The sequence below is a fragment of the Anopheles marshallii genome, chromosome 3 (assembly GCF_943734725.1).
Source record: "Anopheles marshallii chromosome 3, idAnoMarsDA_429_01, whole genome shotgun sequence".
Classification (NCBI taxonomy): Eukaryota; Metazoa; Arthropoda; class Insecta; order Diptera; family Culicidae; genus Anopheles; species Anopheles marshallii.
Window position 1 is genome coordinate 20,979,739 of NC_071327.1, and position 20,078 is coordinate 20,999,816.

A 20,078-nucleotide genomic window follows, 5' to 3' on the forward strand; every position below is an offset into this window, starting at 1 on the left:
AGCGGATTAAAATTACACCTTATCCCGGAATTGTAATGCTTGAGGTAAACGGTGTAACATGTGACCCCGTTGTAATTAGTCAACCCAGTGATTGCATTTACCGGTGATAGGTAGACACCGGACGGAAAGTGGAAAGCGTGCTATTTGTGAGCTTCGTTTAGTGTTTTGCGAGTTGGTAAAATGAATGACCGTACAGTGCCGAATCGAAGATAAAAATGCAGTATATCATCATAGGTGGATTATTCGTACTGGCAAATCTGCATTTTAACCATCACAACGCAATGGGTAAGTGACAGGGCAAATGTAATGTAGCTACACCAACCAGTAAACCGGATACCCGAGTGTTATTTATAATTCAAGTTGACTGGTTGTTTCATTTCCATAAATAGAATCGTACCAAGGGCATACTTGTCCAATAGCAACTTATCAGTTTTCATCCAGCGTTTTGTGGAATTTCATTACGGGCTTGTCCCCGACCACATTTGCAATTGGACGCTTGGTCGCTTTATTATTAGCGGAGATAGGATCTAAAATCCATTAGCAAGTAACAAAACACGGTTAATGTGAATTGGATTGAATTTCGATTGGGTTTTCAAATGTAAATTCAGGGACATTATCTTATGCCGGATATTTCTAATATTTATATTCAACGTTGTACGCAAGAAACTTTAAATGTTTTGTTCGTACAACGAATACAAAATACAACATTAACAGACAAAAAAAATGCAACATTAAATACACACAGTGCATAACATAACTATATGGGCATAGCTATTTAAGTAAAAAAGCAAAAGTTGAATAGAGATATTCGGCCTGCTCGTTCTTGCATTACAAAAATAAAAAATTGTGTATGAACATATAACAAAGAAAATTACCTTTTATACTTTAAGGATAAAAAATCATTTACTTTAATTAATAGATGCTTCAAAAAGAGTAGATATATTCAAAATATTTTATATAAATGATTAATGATGATTACCACCACGGTGGGGTAGCTCAGTGTTTTATACAGAAGGGACAGCGGTTCCACACGGCAGAACCGGTCCAAAATTCCACCTGTACCGATACTTTTTACACAAGACTGATCATTTAGATAGGGGCAAACAAAAGCGAAAAAAATCAGAAATACCAGGCTAAGACCTCTCGAGACTGGAGTGCCGCTAAAGAAGACAAAGAAGTTGAAGAAACAGAAGATTTTCACCTTGATCCTTCATAAGGGTCTATAAGCTAATGCTTGGCAGATGGTTTATATTTTTAATAAATTTTCTAAAATAAAAGAATTGCCGTATAGTATTGATACTGACTGCATGTTATTTAAAAAAATCCTATGATAGATAACTTAATGGATCTATTTACCAAAGTATTTCATACAACTGTTTAAGTCCGCAGTTTTTGCACTCCAAATCGAGTCGCTAATCGACCGTAACGAATCGTCCATTTGGCGAGTCGAGTTTATTCAATACTATAGAAATTAAAAAATTCTTACAATTCACACATCATCTGTGCGCTATCGTACACGCAGAAGCCGCATCGCCCGATGTGATTCAGTTTTAAAAATAAATAATAAAAAAAAACCAGCACTGCACTACAGACGCAAATATAAATAAATGCACCAACGAAGTTTCACGCTCCGAGTTTACACTGCATCATAAATTCCATCCGTGTCTCGTTTCCGGACTGACTGAATTTCCGCTACCATCATGTCAGTGGCGAGCACTCTTCAGCGTCAAGTGTTATTTTAGCAGCAGCAGTAGCTAGGCCAAACAACCCGCTTGAATCGGGTGCCGAGAAGATGCCAGGAAGCAAGTGGCTCAAAGCTCAAAAGTACATCCTTCACCCTCACGAGGAGTGCATTTCATTCAAGCCCATAGAGCGGACAGGGTAAGCCTCGGTAGCACCGGGTTGCTGCATCGTCTACGACCAAAGGGTAATGGGTTTCGTCTGCTGCGTCAAATGCTGGCTAGCTGTTCAGCGAAAGGGGCTAAATGGCAGCACATCAACCGACGGAGCTCGCAGAAAGAAGTTGCCTTTCTGAGAGGCAGAGGCAAAGCTAAACCCTTTCGTGTTGGTGGATTTATTGCAGGACGGAGACTGCGAGAGCCATCCGTCACGGGACATTAACATGCTTCGTCTCAAGCATCGTCTGACGAGACTATTGCACATCGGAACAAGATGAGCAGCAGGCAGACTTTACAAGACTTTGCTTTTTGTTGAACCTTAAATACACGCAATGACATGGAACTGTTGGTGACACATGCTTCAAATGACACGAGCCTCGGGAGCGAGAAAAAAAGACAAAACATTCTTTCCAAAACTACTTACTAGCGCTAGCATTACGGTGGATAAATTGATCCATAAGCTCCCGAGATTTAGCCCAATTCGATAGAAGTGAAAGACACATTTCCTAGTTGAGGTTTTAAGGGTTGCAAAATCACATCAGAAAAATATGCTTGAAACGCTTTCGGGCAACGCTAACTCTATTTTGAATATCCAATCAGCTAAAAGCGATTGGTGCTAAACGAAGCATTATAATGCCCGATGCCCGAAAAGACATCAACTTCAGTCCATTTCATTAGAATGCCGTATGGCTTTACCACAAATCGATATTACAGGCAACTTAGGGGAGAGTTTAGTTGGCGTTAGATAAAAACGAAACAATGCAAACGATAAAATTCACAAAATGTTCAAATGTGTGGTATTCGCCACAGTCTTCAAACGTCGAGCAAAGCTAATTAGTTGTTATCAATCTTCATCGCGTTCGGTAATCATGGGCATCACGATTGGCACTGCTGTTGACCAGCCTTTCAATGGCTGTGCTCAATGGCTTGGAAAATTAATCAATTAATTTTATCAATCAATCTAATCTTGTTGCTTCAAGTTATTTGCTTACAAAAAAGCCAACCGTTTGATGCAGAATCGTGCAGATGGTAATTTTGGAGCGAATATTACTTACTTTTCGACAATCATCAATCAATCAATTAGGAACTATCGAATGACCAACGTCATTGAAGCTCGTTGAGGCAATTTTTGGGTAGTATTATTTGTTTTCAGTAATAATAAGTGGTATAATTATGTAATTTCGTGTGAATATTTAGTTTTTCTCGGAACTCGACTAACTCCTGCTTCTTATCGTGGTGATTACAAACAGGAATTTACACAAATTGAATTTAGTTGGTCGTCCGAAAGCGATAAGATTCAAACATACGCTTAGTGCGGATTAAGTGAACTCGGTGCTCAAAAAAAAAATCCATGTGATAAAACACACACTGTCCAATCAACCAGAGAAACAGCAGCAATAGCAAAAATGTCCATAATTCCGCTCGATGAAATGCAGAAGCAAAAGTCCAACATTGGTCGGCACTTCCCTTACGAACCTGGGCATGTGCAGTGCACGGTACTTCCATTTCATGTTTGCCTATTAAGTGGTTTATGGACCTACAAGAAATAAAATTCCACAGCACAAACATAACTTACATTCTGCCTGCATAACCATACGCCGTACACAAATACGGCGCTGGTAAATATTGACCGAACAAAAGAGAAAGTTATACGCCGCGTATGCGTCTCATAAAGTCCTGATAGTGTGCTGTTCCCTATCGAAAGGGTGTGGAGAGATCGTTAACAGTTTTTTGTTTCGTTTTTTTATCATAAATTTAGTGGAGTAATATTAAAATACTGGGCAAGGGTATATTGGTACTGATGGCGAAAATATATGACGAAGAAATGCTATTCACTTATCGAATAGAAAATATTTGTACAAAGCACTAACATGTTGTATGCTTTATAAGACTGATATGGTAGATATAAGATATCTTTGACTCTCTTATTTATTATGACATTCGATGGAGTGTCATTCATGTTTAGTTTTCTCATAAAAGTGATCACTCATGTTTAGTTTTTTCTGAAATAGTCCATAATTAGGAGTTTGATCGACTTACGCCAAGTTCATCAAGCTAGAAAACCACTTGCTGACCTTGTTGAGCATCCCCCAAAACACGCTTTTCTCACAAGATTTACCAGTCACATTTGCGCAAAGATTCACCAAAGACGAATAAGACGGTAAAGCTCCGCCTGCGGGTAAAACCCATTTTCCCCCCTCCGACTTCTGCGGTGGACATTTATCCGGATCTGGAAGATGTGCCCATGATGCTCACAGTGCTTTAAACGCTCCGTAAAGAACACCGTACCAAGCGTGTCCGCAAGGTGGGTGGTGTTGGATATGGGTCCGGAATAATAAACTTTTCCGTACGCAAGCACAAGCGAGTGCCTAATTTGGCCCCTAGTTAAGCTTAAACAAGATAAAATAAATTGCTCCCCATCGATGGCCTCCGGGCGGGTGAGATCCGGTTGGCAATGTTCCAGCGCTGGGTTCCGGCAACAGGGATAATTAAATTTTGCAGCACACACTTTGCGCCCAGCGCAAGATGCAGCGCCGGTTTTGGGTGTGTTTGGAAGGATCGAACAGACAGGCGGTGTGTTAGTTTGATTAATATGATTGCAAAAAAGGACGCATAATCACTTTGTGCAAACGGAAACATAGTTACATATACTCCATGGGCTCTGTCCGCATGTGCTGTGCGGTGTGTAATTGTTTTAAAAAGAATGGATCGCACGACACGAAAACATGCATGTAAAATTGCCTCAACAAGCGTCAAAACCTTGTGTCCTTTTTCGCAGATTATTTAAACCAATTTAAGTTAACGAATACACCCCGGTATAAATACCCCTTAATCAACACGTTGTTGTTTCATGCTGTGTGTACCATGTCAAGATGTCAATAGCAAAACAGCAATTTTCAAACGGTGCAGAATGGGCCACAATCATGAGATCAGGTTTTATTTGTACAATTTTCTACACCAGGATGGGATGGGAGATCGTTCGTTTCAATCCTGGTAGGCTTTGCCCAAGCATCAATTCAGCACCGTATAATAGAATCCATTTTGCAATCATTCGACGCACACGTTCATTCGCCACTTGTCATTCGCAGAAAATGCTATCGGGGACTCCCTACGTCCACTTAGCACACGCACCTGTAATTCAATTTCTGAGAGCCACCAAATCCTAACGAATCCCGTGGCGCCACCCCGTGGGCTCGTTTTTTTTTTTAATGTCCTTTATCAAAATGCTCTACCCATTTTTTTTTTTTTGTTAGTCGGTGTGATCTCATTTTCATCCCTCTTTCACGCTACGTGCGTGGGCTCATTCTCTTTCCACAGGTGTAGCTAATCATCTGCCGGCACCGCAGGAAAACAGAATCATCAAAAAATTTTCACCCCATCCCTACTTTGACTTCGATGTGCCTCGGAACATAACGACCCGCGTCGGCCAGACGGCTTTCATCAACTGTCGGGTCGAGCAAATGGGTGACAAATCGGTGAGTATGGGTTTTATCTCGATGTGTGTTTGTGCCGCTCGTAGGTGACGGATGTTTCGAATGTATCGCTGCCGGTGTGGGTCGACATTTCGTGAAATTAATTTCATTTCCCAGCGTCGGGATTAGGACATGAAACGAGCCCCGGTGATGTTGTTTGTTCGTCGCGGATGGAGGTTGTACCGCCGTCACAACAATAATGTTTGAAACCTGTTTATTAGAAAGACTTACAGCGGAGTTATCGTCTGCTGACATGACTCCAAAGCTTCTTAAAGCTTTCGCCTAAAGAGACACATTCAATCGTGGTATTAAATTCCCTCAAATGATGCTTCAAACAACGGCATCAACTCTGGCACGTGTCGTGTATCGTGTCAGATGCAACCTTCTGCCGAAAATTGGAACGTGTGTGTGTGTGTGTGTATGTGTCTTCACACACCAAAAGGCTCTCACATGTACCAGCGCTAAAGAGTAATTAATCATATGCATGAATCTCATCACTACCGTCACCATAGCACGTCGCTTTGCTTACTGAATTTACATTCCAAATTCCTGGAGAAAATTATCTTCCCATAGCCAAACCTTCGTACTAGCGCTAAAATGCCTACCTTTTTTCCACTCGAATCCACTTCCTTATGGTTCCCCGTTAAGATGGTTGGTTGGGGGGAAATTTATCAACTCTTATAAACACATCAATCATCAGCGGCGCGTATTTATCTGTCAGGACAGGATGTGGTGCGTGTTTAGTGTCCCAAAACCGTACACCCCCAACGCCTGCCATCTTGTTACGCCTGTTGGAAACATCCCAGAAAAAACGTGCCGAGGACAGTAGTACTCCCCGATCGCTTCAAGTTGGTGATTTGCATTCGGTTGCTTCCATTCGCCCTTCGGCTGTGTAAATAAAATTCAATAAACGATTTGGCCCCTTGAAATGTACTACCCCCGCGCAGGAGACTTGTTTTTGTGTTTTTTTTTTCGTTCGCCCTCCAGCTGTATTTCCGCTCCCGAACTTCACGTTCAATTTGTTCTCATTTCAATCGTCCACCCGTTATTTTTCGTACGCTTATCTTTCCGGGAAACTCGGCGACGGTATCAAACGAACGGCATTGCAATAACAACGCGACACCGAACACGTTTTCGGGCCAACAGGTCTCCTGGATCCGGAAACGAGATCTACACATCCTGTCAGCAGGCACAGCCGTCTACACGTCGGACGAACGATTTCAGGTAAGTGTGGGCGATGTAGCCATTACGTTCATTTGCGGGGTGGTTGTTTGTCTGAAATTTCCTTCGCTTTCTCGATGTGACGAATTATGGAAACAAGTTGTCAAGCAGTTGAAGATGTATGATAGCTGAGGCTTTTCGTACGATAGAATTTGATAGCAAGGGAAATGATTTTAATATTGTGTTTTGTTCCTGCTAATGGACCAGATCATACTTTCCACTAGTTTTCTGGTACGCGTTTTGACGTTTGGGGGCTTATCCAACGTTAGCTTCCCATGCAAATCGGCCTGCCTAGTTTGCCTAGAAAATGAGGGTTTGATTGTTTTTCTAATAAAATATTCTGTCAGCTGCTGTTCGGTGTCAAATCAAAGCATTGTTCTAGTAAGTCTGAATCCCATATACGAATAACGTTAGCTAAGGTTGGTCCGTCGTTCGTTTAAACATGCATTTAATTTTTTTCCCTTTTCTTTTTTTCGTTTCACATCGCGGTCTTTGAGAAAGAGCAAGAAAGGATTTAATATGTTTGTTGTTACATTTGTTTTGATTTAATTTTAAATTCGCACTGAGTAACTGAACACTCTGCATTGAGTTTGAATCCTGGTTTAACATTAGCATTTTCATTTTCATTAATTCTCACATTTAATTTCCTTTTTTTAATTTATAAACTATTATCATTTAAATAATATTTGTATGCTGTATTGAAAGGATTCATCGTTAAGTTTTTAAACCATAATTGTCGTTATGCATACCATAAGTACATCGATATGCTACGTTCTTGACGCAAATCTAGCTGCTAAATTATTTACGAATCTCTACAGAAATATACAACCTGGCTCGTGGATACTTTAACAGAGGCCGATTGATGATTCTAGCCTTCAAACTTAACGTATGATCTGGCCCAATAGCTATTCATAGCTATTGACAATTCCACTAGTAGAACGCATAACTGAAGGAATTTGAGCAACTCCATCAACCAGCAACTATTTTTATATATTGCTGAACGATTCTCGAGCTTTTATATATTGCTGAAGTTGATTTTAAAATTGTATTCAAAGCACTATCACTACCTCGATCAAAGTTTACAGTCGCCTAAGGCTGGGGCAATCACCGCAAATTAAATTAGACGACTTACAAATACAAATGGTTAACTATTTAGCGTCGCAATGTGATTCAATTCCACGTTTAACGCATCGTTTAAGGTGATACGTTCGGATAAGGCGGAAAATTGGACACTGCAAATAAAATTCGCCCAGCAGCGAGACTCCGGCATATACGAGTGTCAAGTGAACACGGAACCAAAGATGTCAATGGCATTTCGACTGAACGTTGTAGGTAAGGAGGATCATACAGCTGTTCGCATCTACACGCTCTTGTTACGCATGACTAAATACAGATTTCCCGATAACTTTTCAACCATTTCCCAGAGGCCAAAGCAATTATCCTCGGACCAACGGACCTATACGTAAAAATGGGCAGCGTTGTGACGCTTACATGCATCATCAGCCAGGGACCACATGATCTAGGGACAATATACTGGTACAGAGGTGAGATAGGATCATGATCTCTAGTGATCTAATTATTGCGCAACATCTCATTATGCATTCCATGCATTACACATTGCTCATTATGCACTGTACATACACACGGTGAAAAGTAGTTTGAAAAGTTGTTCACCGTGTTCACCGCACATGCTAATTAGTTTCAATTCTTTCATCCCCAATGAATTTCACCTTTCAGGGTCAAATCTCGTGCAGCCCATCGAGTTGCATCCCAACGATCCTTCATTAGCATATCCACATCGAATATCGGTAGAGCTGAAATGGACCGAAGCACTCACGTCACGGTAAGCATCCTTCTCGTCCACGGGTGCGGGTCAAGGCTCAAAACCCCTACGTACAATATGTTGCCACGCTGCCTCCCGTCCAATCAATCATGCCACTGACAAGCGACACCCATTCATTGTTCGTCCACCATAATCCCGTTTGGAGTGTGGTTCACACGGCTCAACCACACGGAACAACTTCAAGTGAATGCTGTTACAATGGTTTTTACTTTTGCGATGGTTTATCTTTCAGGCTGAAAATTCTCGATGCCAAGCTGGCCGATTCGGGGAATTACACGTGTCTGCCAACGTCAGCGGAAGGAACCAGCGTAATGGTGCATGTGATAAATGGTAAGCTTCATGACGCCCTATCGTATTTGTGAACTGCGAAGCGCCTATATTTTTATCCCTCAATCCCAAATTGTGCATATTATCAAACTCCACCAGAAAAAGTTCGTATTTGTTTTTGGTCATGACGCGCAAAGTACTGCAAATTATCATGTGCGCCGTGTGAAGTTTAATAACATTAAGCACGTTAAACGCGCGTCAATTAAAATTGGTTAAAAAAAATACTTTTATTTACCAAGCAACATGAAACCGTGCAAATGAAAATGCAATTGAAACTGTTCGTTTCGTGCCGCACCCCGCCTCTGCGGGCAAATTGGTTGGGCAAACCACTCTGTTGGGAGCTTGAGCACCGATGCAGTAATTGAGTGATGTTGATATTCGGTAAATTAAATACTTAATCGCAAATGCTATTTGGCTCCGTGCAGCTTCTGGACTGTGGTTTGCAATGGTTTAATCGACTTTTTGGGATGCAATTTCGATTACAGACCATCGAGGAATGTAAGCAGCTTTGGTGATCGGGTTTGCCAGAACGTTCCGTACATATTTGGCTAATTTATTTGGATTACATTGAGCAACTGCGATATATAATTGGTTCCAGTGGGGGTCTGTTTTAGTATGGAAGAATTAAAACATTATTAAAGTATAACATACAAAAGCACTAATTTGAAATAAATCTCTATTGCTATTCTGTTTTCTTTGCTTAAATATTACTTCCTTTTATGCTTCAAATCATAAAAAAACATTAAACCTGACAGTGTTCTCACTCAAAACCAACGTGAAATGGTTGTCTAAAGACAATGAGCAGAATATTAAAACAGAAAAGAATTATTTTGATGATCCATCATTTCGAGATGAAAGCTACAAAGTGCGCATTTCTTCATACCACCCGAACGCCAGCCTTCGCTAAGTCCTTGAAACGATGTTCGTTGGGTTTTGTTCACGGGGGCTGTCGCTGGCCAAACACCGATCCCCCACTTCCCATCGGAACGGAACGAGTGCTGAATAGATGATAATATCTTTTGTAGTTAATACAGCGAAGTGGAACGGTGAACCGGGCCCGAAAAGGATCGTTCCGCTTCCTAATAAAAGTGGTCGAGTGGGGGTCGCGAAACGTTGAGCACCGCCAGGCTTTATTATGATGATGTGCTGTTAAGCAGCAGTGCCGTTGTTAAGCAGCCGCGCAACTGATGCAACACACGGAAGCAAGCGAATTCTGCACCGGCACGGCAAGGCAGCTAGCACACGTTGCGCGAAGAAAAAGAAACATAATTGTTATCTCCCCGTGTACAGTGTCGCGAACACATGCCGAGTGCAAGACGAAGAATGGAGCGTAAGAAAAGAACGGTACAGAAACTGGCTGCTAAAGTACGATACGTACATTTACATGTAACGTTGGGCATGGTCTTTAACACGAGAGGTAGTTTGGGTTTTTGTTTTTCCTTCGTTTTGGTTTATCTCGACCATTTTCGTAAGCAAGGGCGCTCCTAAGTCCTAACGCACTCGCAACACTAAATGATTTTCGTTTATGGAAATGGTGCTTGGATAGTATGCGCTGCTTGTTTTGCTGGCGGCAGATGAGAGTATAAGACGAAATGAAAATCCTTCTGTGAACTTAAAATCTGTACCACCGTGTTGCGCTAATGTACGCGGGTGGGCAAGGTAATCGCAGTACGGGTTGCACTGCAGCAGGACGCAGATGCAACGTTAATGCGAAATGACTCGACCGGCATTATAAAAATGTGGGCATTTCGTCCGGCGCTTAGCAGTAGATAAGTGGCATGATTAGAGGCAAACATTTACACTGTTACAAAGGTTTTACTGTTCGTATATGCTTGGTAAAGGTTGACATGAAAAAAAAAGTTTTTTTCACCAACAACTGAAGAAGCTATCGAAACATTCCTCCAAAGCTACACACATGAAAATGGAAAAACACTCTACACATAATCAAGATAAAAATAGAAGGAGAAGGGAGGGAGGGGGGAGTTGGGAAATTTCTGAAAACCTTAGCAGGAGAAGACTTTGTCCTCTTCTTCGAAGGCCCACTTGTGACAAATTTTGACGCACTGCGAAGCCCTGGGCGACCGCCTGCTCCGCCCACCGTTACATCTGCCACTCAATGTTAAAGGTGTAATAGAAATAAAGGGCCTCGAACACAATACGTAGTTAATGATTTCGTGATAACTGTTTTATTTTTAATAAATAATATTGTATGAAATGACTACTGGAAGGACAATTGTGACCGAAGGATGCAACTGGCAGTTGTAAAAAATGTTTTTTTCCTTAAAGTTTCCTTTAAAGTTTCACAAACTTCAACCTGATTACTTAACCGTACGTAAATGGGTATTCAAACTAAGTATATTTGGTCTTTTTATTATGGATTGTTAAGGTTTAGATAATGGTTCAATATTTTATTTTGGTGCTCATACTACAGAATAGTTATGTTAAAGGCATACATCATCAACAGTACAACTGTACAACCCCAAAACATTAATATGATTCAAATGAAGTGTACCTGTCAAAATGGCTGATATTAGGACCAGTACGGCTTTGGGGACAATCCTTGTACATAACGAAATAGTTGGTGAATATTTAAACAATTTAAATTTAAACAATTGCAAAAAATTAAAATACTCATCATCTCTTGTCACATTTCCCTCAAAACAATAACTTGTTACTGGCTAAATGTTGTTTTAAAGAGTATGAAATTTCCTTTCCGAAACAGTACCAAACAATGAAATCATATCAATGAAAGCGAAAATAGAGTCATCCAAAGAGCATCACAGTGGATTTGATTTAAACGTGTTTTTATTTTGATGATTTAAAGTGTTTACAATTACTGATGTATTCACTAGTATTCAAATGGAACTCTAGTTTCCAATATCTTCTTGATCGTACCGGAGCAAGCGATAGCAATGCTAACGTTTTATACGCCACTTCGTTGGTGTGGTTTGCTGTGATCTCAAGGAAATAAATCAAAGCTATCGATCGTTTCGCTTCGCTTCACACACAACCATGCTTTGTTCTCATGCCGATTGATTGCCGTCCTTTAAGCTCGTTACCATCAGTGCAACGGGCGATGAAAAAGGTATCAGTGTAACCGGCACCGGTACGGATATTGCCTTGCCTGGAACGACAGAAAACGTCTTATCTTTCACGTTGCGCAAGCAAAAATTTGTTTTCGATTTCTCTTTTTTTACCCCTGCTTTACACACCAAAATGCAACAAGACTTTCATGCAATCTCTGGTTTTGTTTCCCTTCCCAACAGGCGAGCATCCTGCGGCGATGCAGCGCGGTTGTGCTACGACCGCGAACAAAGATCAGCACCGGTGTGTGCAGCTGCTGACGCTGACGATGCTGATGGTGGTGATGCTAACGCTCGTCTGGCATCGAACCGATCTCAACACCTTCGTGAGACCGCGGGCGATAGCTTTGTCAAGTCGACGAACCACCCCCGGGACTTTGTCAGAGTGTAAGGTGATAACGGACCGTCCCGTCGGCACACTGGCAGCATCGTACTGCGCGTAATGCACGCGTACCCCGGGAGCGCGGACAGGATCGGGGCAGGGGTGTATTTGCAAATCTTGCCCGAAACCCAGGTGCTACACGTTGTGCACGGGACACTGCAAATCTCTAACGTCGGTCAACCGCAGACGATGCCATACCATTATTGCTTCACAGCGCACAGAGAAACAAATGTTGTACGTCTTACGAAACTGTTTGCGATACGGAGATGAATGCGTTTAAAAAGTGGTGATACTTCCATTCAATTGACAGTAAGGCACTCCTCGAGAAGGGAGGAATGAAACGAGCAAACAAACAAAAAAACACTCACACTCACACACCGAAGACATTCACCGATAAATGAAATCAATTTAAAACTAATCACACCGAACGCAGTATACAACACTAGGGTCCCGCTGGAAGGAACACTCGATGCAAGTGCAAAGTTGAAATGAAGTCGAACGATGGGTGCGTGGATGCAACGCGCGAACAGAACGAGTGTAAATGTAAGAGAGTTCCCACGAACCCTTTGGCTCCCCCCCTTTCTCCAGGCCCTTTCTTTCTTCCCCCTTTGGCTTAGTGAGTGCACCTTGTGGGTTATACAGTAAGTCACACGTTTTGCGAAACCTTGTGCAAGCGTTATAGTTCTTAAAAGTCACGGCCCGTAGCATCGTCGACGAATGGTTCAAAATGGTTTAGAATGTTTTAACGCTGCAGGAAGTGAGTGAACGAGTGAAAAGATGAGCGTGCATAGGTTAAAGAAGTGATGAAAGCTTCAAAGAAGTTTTTATTCCTTATCCGTAGGGTGAGCTATCGAGCTGATTTTATCCGAAAGGTGTACGACGGGAAATTGGGGTAACAATTCGTAAGAATCAATGTGAATAATATCCGTCGTCGAGAAACCGCGGCATCGTTCTGAAGCTCAGTGGGGTAAAGCACGCTAGACAAGCATTATGACGGGTGACTTGACTCGTTCGATCATTAAAACCTAGTTCATCTTTAAAAGACACATAATTTGGGTGCATACGAGTTTCAACGGAATAGCCGTCGAGGGAAAGAACCAGTGTAGATACGAGAAACCAGCCAACCAGAGCGAAACTCTTGTTAGTGAAGGCATAATGTGGTGTACAATTAAAGGAGCGGAAACAGCCAGAAAAACAAACAACCATTTGGAAGAAACGTAATTTTATTTCATCGAATCAACCGTCTCACTGATAAGCGTCATCCTGATAAGGTATAAATTGAGTGAAATTATTTAAGTGAACACCGAACAAAAAAAAGGCATCGGGCACTCAGCTTCGGTGGAACCATTCAAGCGTGTGTACATTCGAAACTTCATTAGGATTGATAACGGACTTTATGGGATGGTAGTGAGCGCTCTACCACCCCCCCCCCCCCCCAACCCCTTTCCCTTATGCCCCCCATTCTCTTCCCTCCCGGAAAACCCCTTCCGTATAGAGAAATTTTTAAGAAACAGATCCATTTTCTTTAGACGAGTTGCGAGACGGAATGCGATCGGTGGCGGTAGCAGCATTAAAGCTATTTATTTGGGAAATAAACTTTGAGATTATCTCAAAACCAGGCAAAACACAGAAGATGCTAATGGCAACAGACCGGTGTCGGGGGAATTTTTTTTCTGGTTGACTTTTATGTTGTTTTTTCTTTTCGCTTGTATATCACAGGTAAAAGCTTAGCGAAAGAAAACTCTCATCCCCATCCCATGGTTTCTCATTGCAGGTTCACGCCGTGGTACAGTTGTTTGGTTTGCTTGCGGTTACTGCGTTTCCTTTTTATTGCGATGATTTCTTGCTGATTTCAAACAGATAAACTGATTTCACTCTTGGTCGAGTTGCTGAAACTCAATCCAAGTACCCACGGGCATACGATGACCTTTCGCGATAGCAATTGGATGATGGTTTATGTGTTTTGCTTGGCGAGGTGCGATAAGTCCCGCAGATTCGTCTGGAACCGCACATTGCCATGAGTTTCAATTTGCTTTGTGTACTTTGATGGAATTTCTGTTTCTGTGAAGGATTGTTTATCAAATATGACTTTCATCGGTTGTACTTGTAGACCAAAAGTGCAAGGAAATGAAGATTTAGAACTGTTTTGTTGTGAATAACTGAAGACTTTCGATACCGACATTTCTAACCCTTGAAGGACTTCAGTTTTAGTATTGTGTCACTGTTTTGAACAAAGACACAAAGATGAGTTTTCCCTGTTCGCCCTACATTTTTTATCAGCTTTTGACAGTTTGTGAAAGAAAATGTGTGGTGCATACAATTTCTTGATTGCGGCATAACGCCACAGCACCATAAGGACGTAATTTGGACGATTATTCTCATTCAACCCGGCGGATATCGCGTAAGTTTCGAAGCGGCTTGTTATTTTAAGCTGCCCTACTGTATAACATTCCCCGGCTAGTTGGCCGATTGTCCTAATAACCTTCCGTTCGCTACAACCGTGCCAAAACAAAAAACCATACAATAACCCTTACACACAACGACCAGCAGGTGGAGCAACGCTCCCGTTTCCATCCCGTCCAAAGCAGGCAAGATAAATCTTGCCCGACGAATGACACGGGAACGAACAATGACCACTTTGTTCCCTGTTTGAAAACGATCCGGATAAGGTTTGAAGCGAGCCCGTACTGGAACCGTGCCCTTATTCTTTTCCTTCCCTTTGTTTGCTCTTTTCTGCACAACGGCACGGTCAGCGATAGACGCAGCGTAAGTGAACGGAGGTCACGGAATAACCTAGAAATAACTATAACTGCACACCTTAATTGCTTGCTGTAGTGCGACAGACTATCCTTTCGTCGCAGCTTTTGTATTGTGTACGCAGCCGTACAACCTCGGGATGGGATGTTTTTGAAGTATAATGTTATTGTTCGGGCGCAAACGAATGATCTTTGATCTGCACCATGGCCGTGGCCCATGGTCTGGGATGGGCCGGCAAATGGGAGCAAATTTTCTTGCCGCCCGAAGCGACGCGCGTGTCACTGGGGCATGGGGCGTAACCCAACCCCCAGGCAAGCGTCCCTTTCAAAACGAGCTTTCCTGCGCTGGATAAAAAAGGTGGGGACACATCCTCCGGGGTTGGACGTGACACGAAGAATGCAAGGTTGCGCTTGATTGCGAACGTTACGTTGTTGCTTTGATCGTGCGGTACCATGCGTCTCCATTTGGGGAGTTAATTTCAAGCCCCGGGTGGAAATACACCGCCACAAAATCACATCTCGTTCGTTCACCGTTGAACTCGATTTTTTTTATCAATGCTTCATGTTTTGAGCTTGAGAGAAAGAGATGGTTTTGATTGTTTACAGCACACGGATAGGAAACTCTCTTATGTTAAAACATAAAATTACTGTTCCATGAATTATATTTGACTAAATTTGATTTTGTCTTTTAAAGACGCCCTAATGCCCCTGTATGATACAGTGCAAAATTTACTCTATTTGGTAAAGCCTTATTTTCTCCAAATTGGATTTGTCTGCAAATTTCGGTCAGCGCCTATTTGGTCCCTTCAGTTCTATTTTAAAACCATGAACGTTGACTTTGTGTGTCTATTCGCTCGGTCTGTCCTAGCTTGACACAGAAAACCTACCACATTTCGGTTTAGCTGTATTCTTACGTTGGCAAACTGCCTAATGGATTGCACTGAATGGGCTGATTTTGTTGGTTCAGTTTTAAGGCCCACTTGCTGATGTTACAATCTCTCCATTGAGTTGGGCACAATTGAATTATTCAAATAATTTGGAAATTACTAAAACAAAAATGTTGCTTAATTATAGCATAATGGCCATTTAACTATTGTGATAATTGAACTAAAAGCGGATTTAACGCCTTATTTTATAGATTCTTTCACGCTGTCTTTCTTTATGGACGGAAAACTACGTAATGGGTTTTTAGGGTGGCTCGGTGGTGCATTTTCACAGCAATGCCAGCCTACACACGACAGGACCGGTCCAAAATCCCATCCGGACCAACACTGCAATCATGTTTGTTCCCATTCCTCTGCGATGTTTGCCTTGCATATTCAATGTCTAGCTGGAAATCGAAAACATTGTACCGAAACCAATGACATCCCCCAATCCGCTCCAGCAAAGGCAAGAAAGAAACAATACTCCAATACCGTAGTAACTCAACCCCGGGCAGGAAAACAAGAGGCACCTACCTATTTGTCAACTTCCACGCCAAACCTTCGGTTCTTCGCACTCGCACTGGAAAGTTATAGCCTTTGCATATTTGATGATACGAGATCGTTACGATTGGCTCGGTCCGTATCGAGATTGATTGGACATCGGTGGTTGGCAGCCGAGAGCAACACATGACGGTACGCTCCAAGGTTTTGGTTCTGATTTTAACACAACCCAAATATCTTTCGAGTTATGTACCATTCGGCTTAAAATTCCTATCGCCAAGTGTGCCAGCATCACTGGCAGATTCAATCAGCATTCCCTTGTGCACAGTGAGGGTTGACGGTTTCCCCCAGAAGGCTTACGGCACGGAAATCTTGGACAACGTAAAACAGCACACACACACATACACACGGTCAACATTCTATGCACCCGTAATGAAAGGTCATAAATCATTCCGGAAGGGGTTAAATCGATATTTTGCCTCATCGTTCAGGCGACCTGCATGAAGCAACCGGAAGCGGAAAAATATTGATTCTACCACATGACCATCGTACGATACTCCACCCAATCCGGTAGAGGGCCAACTTTCGGTTGGAGAGTTCACAACAAGCAGGGGCTAAAAGTTTGACCGGAGGAAAATTATGCTGACGAAATCATGCTGGGTGAAGAAACACAAAAGATTACTTCCAAATGGGTATTGATTTTGCCAATCAGTGAATTGTTTCGCCCGTACGAAATGGAACTCCTGATTTTCGCTCCCTCAAAACTAACTTCAACGCCAGCAGTTTGGAGGGCAGTGTCTTCGGGTCGGGTCGCATTTTAAAGAATTGTTCCCCGAAACACACGACAGCAAAACGAAACAGTGAACATGGCGGGCAAAGAATCTTCCGGCAAGAATTTCTACCTGTACCCAAACTTTACGCCGGCTCAAAGTTGTGGAAAAGTTTGCACCGTTCTTTGCACGCGCAGCCGAACTACCACGGGGAAGAAGCTACCGATTTGAGTTTGGTTAAGCTCGTTCGCTTTTTCGTATTTGGAAAGCAGAAATTTGAACCGTTTGAAAAATGTGCACGTGTGCAATCGGCAGTTTTACGATGCTTTTTCGTGAATTTTGTGCACCATAAATTATCCGCAGCAACATTAATGCATGATCGATTCCGCCGGTTTTCTCGTGACGGGCTGATTGTGAAAAATGGTGCTGACGGGCGGAGTGTTCGGGAGTGCAAAGAAGTTTACGGCATGTTGCGTTACAATAAATCAGTCCTTCGCTTCAAATGGTGTTGATGAACAAGGACGTGGAACAAGAGTCGCTATTATTTTGGGAATTTATGTGTCAAGGCAATTTCAACTCGAATCGAACGTAACAGTCTATATTAATTGCAATGCCTTTCGATTTATTTGAATAGTTTCAATGAATTTCATCGTCAGCTAAAATATTACTAAATCAAACACGAAACCTTCAATCGAAGCTAATAAATCAATGTTAGCCAGATATTGATAGAGAATGAATTTGTTTGACCACGGTTTAGTCTAACCCAAATAGTTCAATACATGGAAAAGCACAAACATCCGTAAATCAAAGCAGATAATTGAATATAATTTAATTTTGCTGTGTCTAGCATTGTGGAGCATGCCAAAAGTGACATTTCCTTCCTTCGTTTACATTTACATCAAGCCACTCCCGGAAAGGTTTGGCTCATTTAAGCCGTAACACGAAGCATTTGGCTACCGAGATAAAAGGGCCTTCGAGGACCCAGAGCCTAAAGGCCGTGGGATGCACGATTGTCTTACAAAAATGGAGTAGGAATGTCGGACTCAAAATGCCTACCACTGCAAGCCTGTTGACTGTCGTTAGGTTTAACGAGAAAGATTATTATTATTTATTCAACTTCTCCACGCCCATAACGCTAAATGAAGCGAGCCGGAACCGCCATTGGTTTGATGACACTCGGTTGATAGCCTTTGCTAAAAGCGTCCCTTTGCTTCTAATTACTGAAGAGCTCTTGAGATGTGAATTAAAAATTCAACAATTGCGTTCTTGCAATACCCACAACTAAACTAAAACTTCCATTTGCAGCTTAGCATTTTTCGTTTTCTTTGCGAAACGTTTTTTTTTTGTCTGGTTTAAACAAAGCACAACAAAGTACACAGCAGAAGATACATCGTTGCTTCGTAACGGTAGTACACGATATCAGTGAATTTGCATCAACCAGCTTGATTGAATTCGTTGCAATCTACGGACATCATACTGATCGACTTTCATCCGCTGCAGTTGTTACCCCAGGCGAGCAAAACAACCCCATTCCAGCTATCGACGTTCGAGTTCGCTTTGCTGGAAGGATGAGCTAATGTTGTATGAGTTCAACAATTCCCAACGTGTTCGATAGTATTCGACGCTCATGTTCTCCAAACACCAAAACTCACGTGCAACAAAGGCAAAGGCACGGATGGAAGTCGTGAAAAATAAATTATTTAGAGTACAGCTGACAAAAACATCATCCAAGCTAAAGGGAATTGTAAGAAAATTCTAATCTTCGCAAAACCACGGTACATTCCATGAACACAAGATTGATTAATAATTGAAGTTGGTGATGAAAGCCGGGTTCCATGAAAAGAATCCCACGTACAAAAAATACTCTACAAATGAAGCTAGTCCGAACAATTAAAACAACCCTTGTTCGATAAATTGTTCGTAAAATAAAAGATCATCTATTTCTGAGCTGATGAGTTCGTTTTGCTTGCCTAGCGCATAACCGTGTACACAGCATCATGCCTTTTCCTTCGTTTATTGTGGTATCTGCCCCAAATCTAAGTAACGTCATGATCCACTGCAAACACGCTTGAAGAAGTGTCCATTTTTGATTCGCTCATCCAGCAGCATCCCCAGACACCGACTGGCACGTGAATGTGATTTGTAGTTACAATCCAAACAAAGACAAACGATAGTTTAACACTGCACCAGACTCACTTTCGCCCGAACCAGTTTTGCATGTGCTTGCATAATCCCATCCCATTGCTCGAGCTTGCAAAATTCAAGCACGGCAGAGATGGTGCGGCTGTACGATAACACCGAGACACTTTCGCTCCATTGCTCGGGGGATCGGAATTTTTGCTTTTCTACACACCCGCAGCGATCGTACGGTACCGATTCGGGGTAGCTTCCACCACCACGTTGGAAATATTGATTTTGTCCGCTTGTCAGAATTTCGTCACACTTTTCCCCCCACTCTGTTTGTGCCAAAATTCCCTTGGAGATTGGGAAAGTTTAACCGAAACGGATACGTAGCGGTACGCTGGAGTGCTCAAGAGCTGGTTATATTTGCGAGTGAAATCGCTCACTATCGCCAAACTCCGAAAAACTCCCGACCGGCAGCAGACAGTGCAATTGTGATTGTGGCCTGGCGTGTATGTGTGTGTTTGGGTATTCTACGGAACAGTTGGGACGGTATTTCCCTGGATGAAAATTAAGCCCACAACTGATCTCGACCCGATACGACGTTTTTTTTCTCTCTTTCTCTTTCTCTCTCTCTCTCTTTGTTTACCGATTCCATCCCGTTCAACGCTTTTCTATTGATTTCGCGATACAGTTTCTTCATCGCTAAGCTGTTCAGCACCAGCACACCGCGTGGCGTGGAGAGATTGGGAAGCAATTTTCCGACAAATTGTATGAAAA

At 42.2% G+C, this 20,078-nt stretch overlaps 1 protein-coding gene across 1 annotated transcript; it reads left to right on the forward strand.

The window, feature by feature from the left end:
* Nucleotides 1-215: 215 nt before the first annotated feature.
* Nucleotides 216-12,288, forward strand: LOC128716123 (zwei Ig domain protein zig-8-like). The gene is made up of 8 exons (XM_053811044.1): nucleotides 216-285; nucleotides 5,217-5,374; nucleotides 6,518-6,595; nucleotides 7,792-7,924; nucleotides 8,017-8,136; nucleotides 8,330-8,435; nucleotides 8,668-8,765; nucleotides 12,029-12,288. Exons 1-8 carry the CDS (start codon nucleotides 216-218, stop codon nucleotides 12,286-12,288), a joined length of 1,023 nt encoding a protein of 340 aa, XP_053667019.1.
* The last annotated feature ends 7,790 nt before the right edge of the window (nucleotides 12,289-20,078 follow it).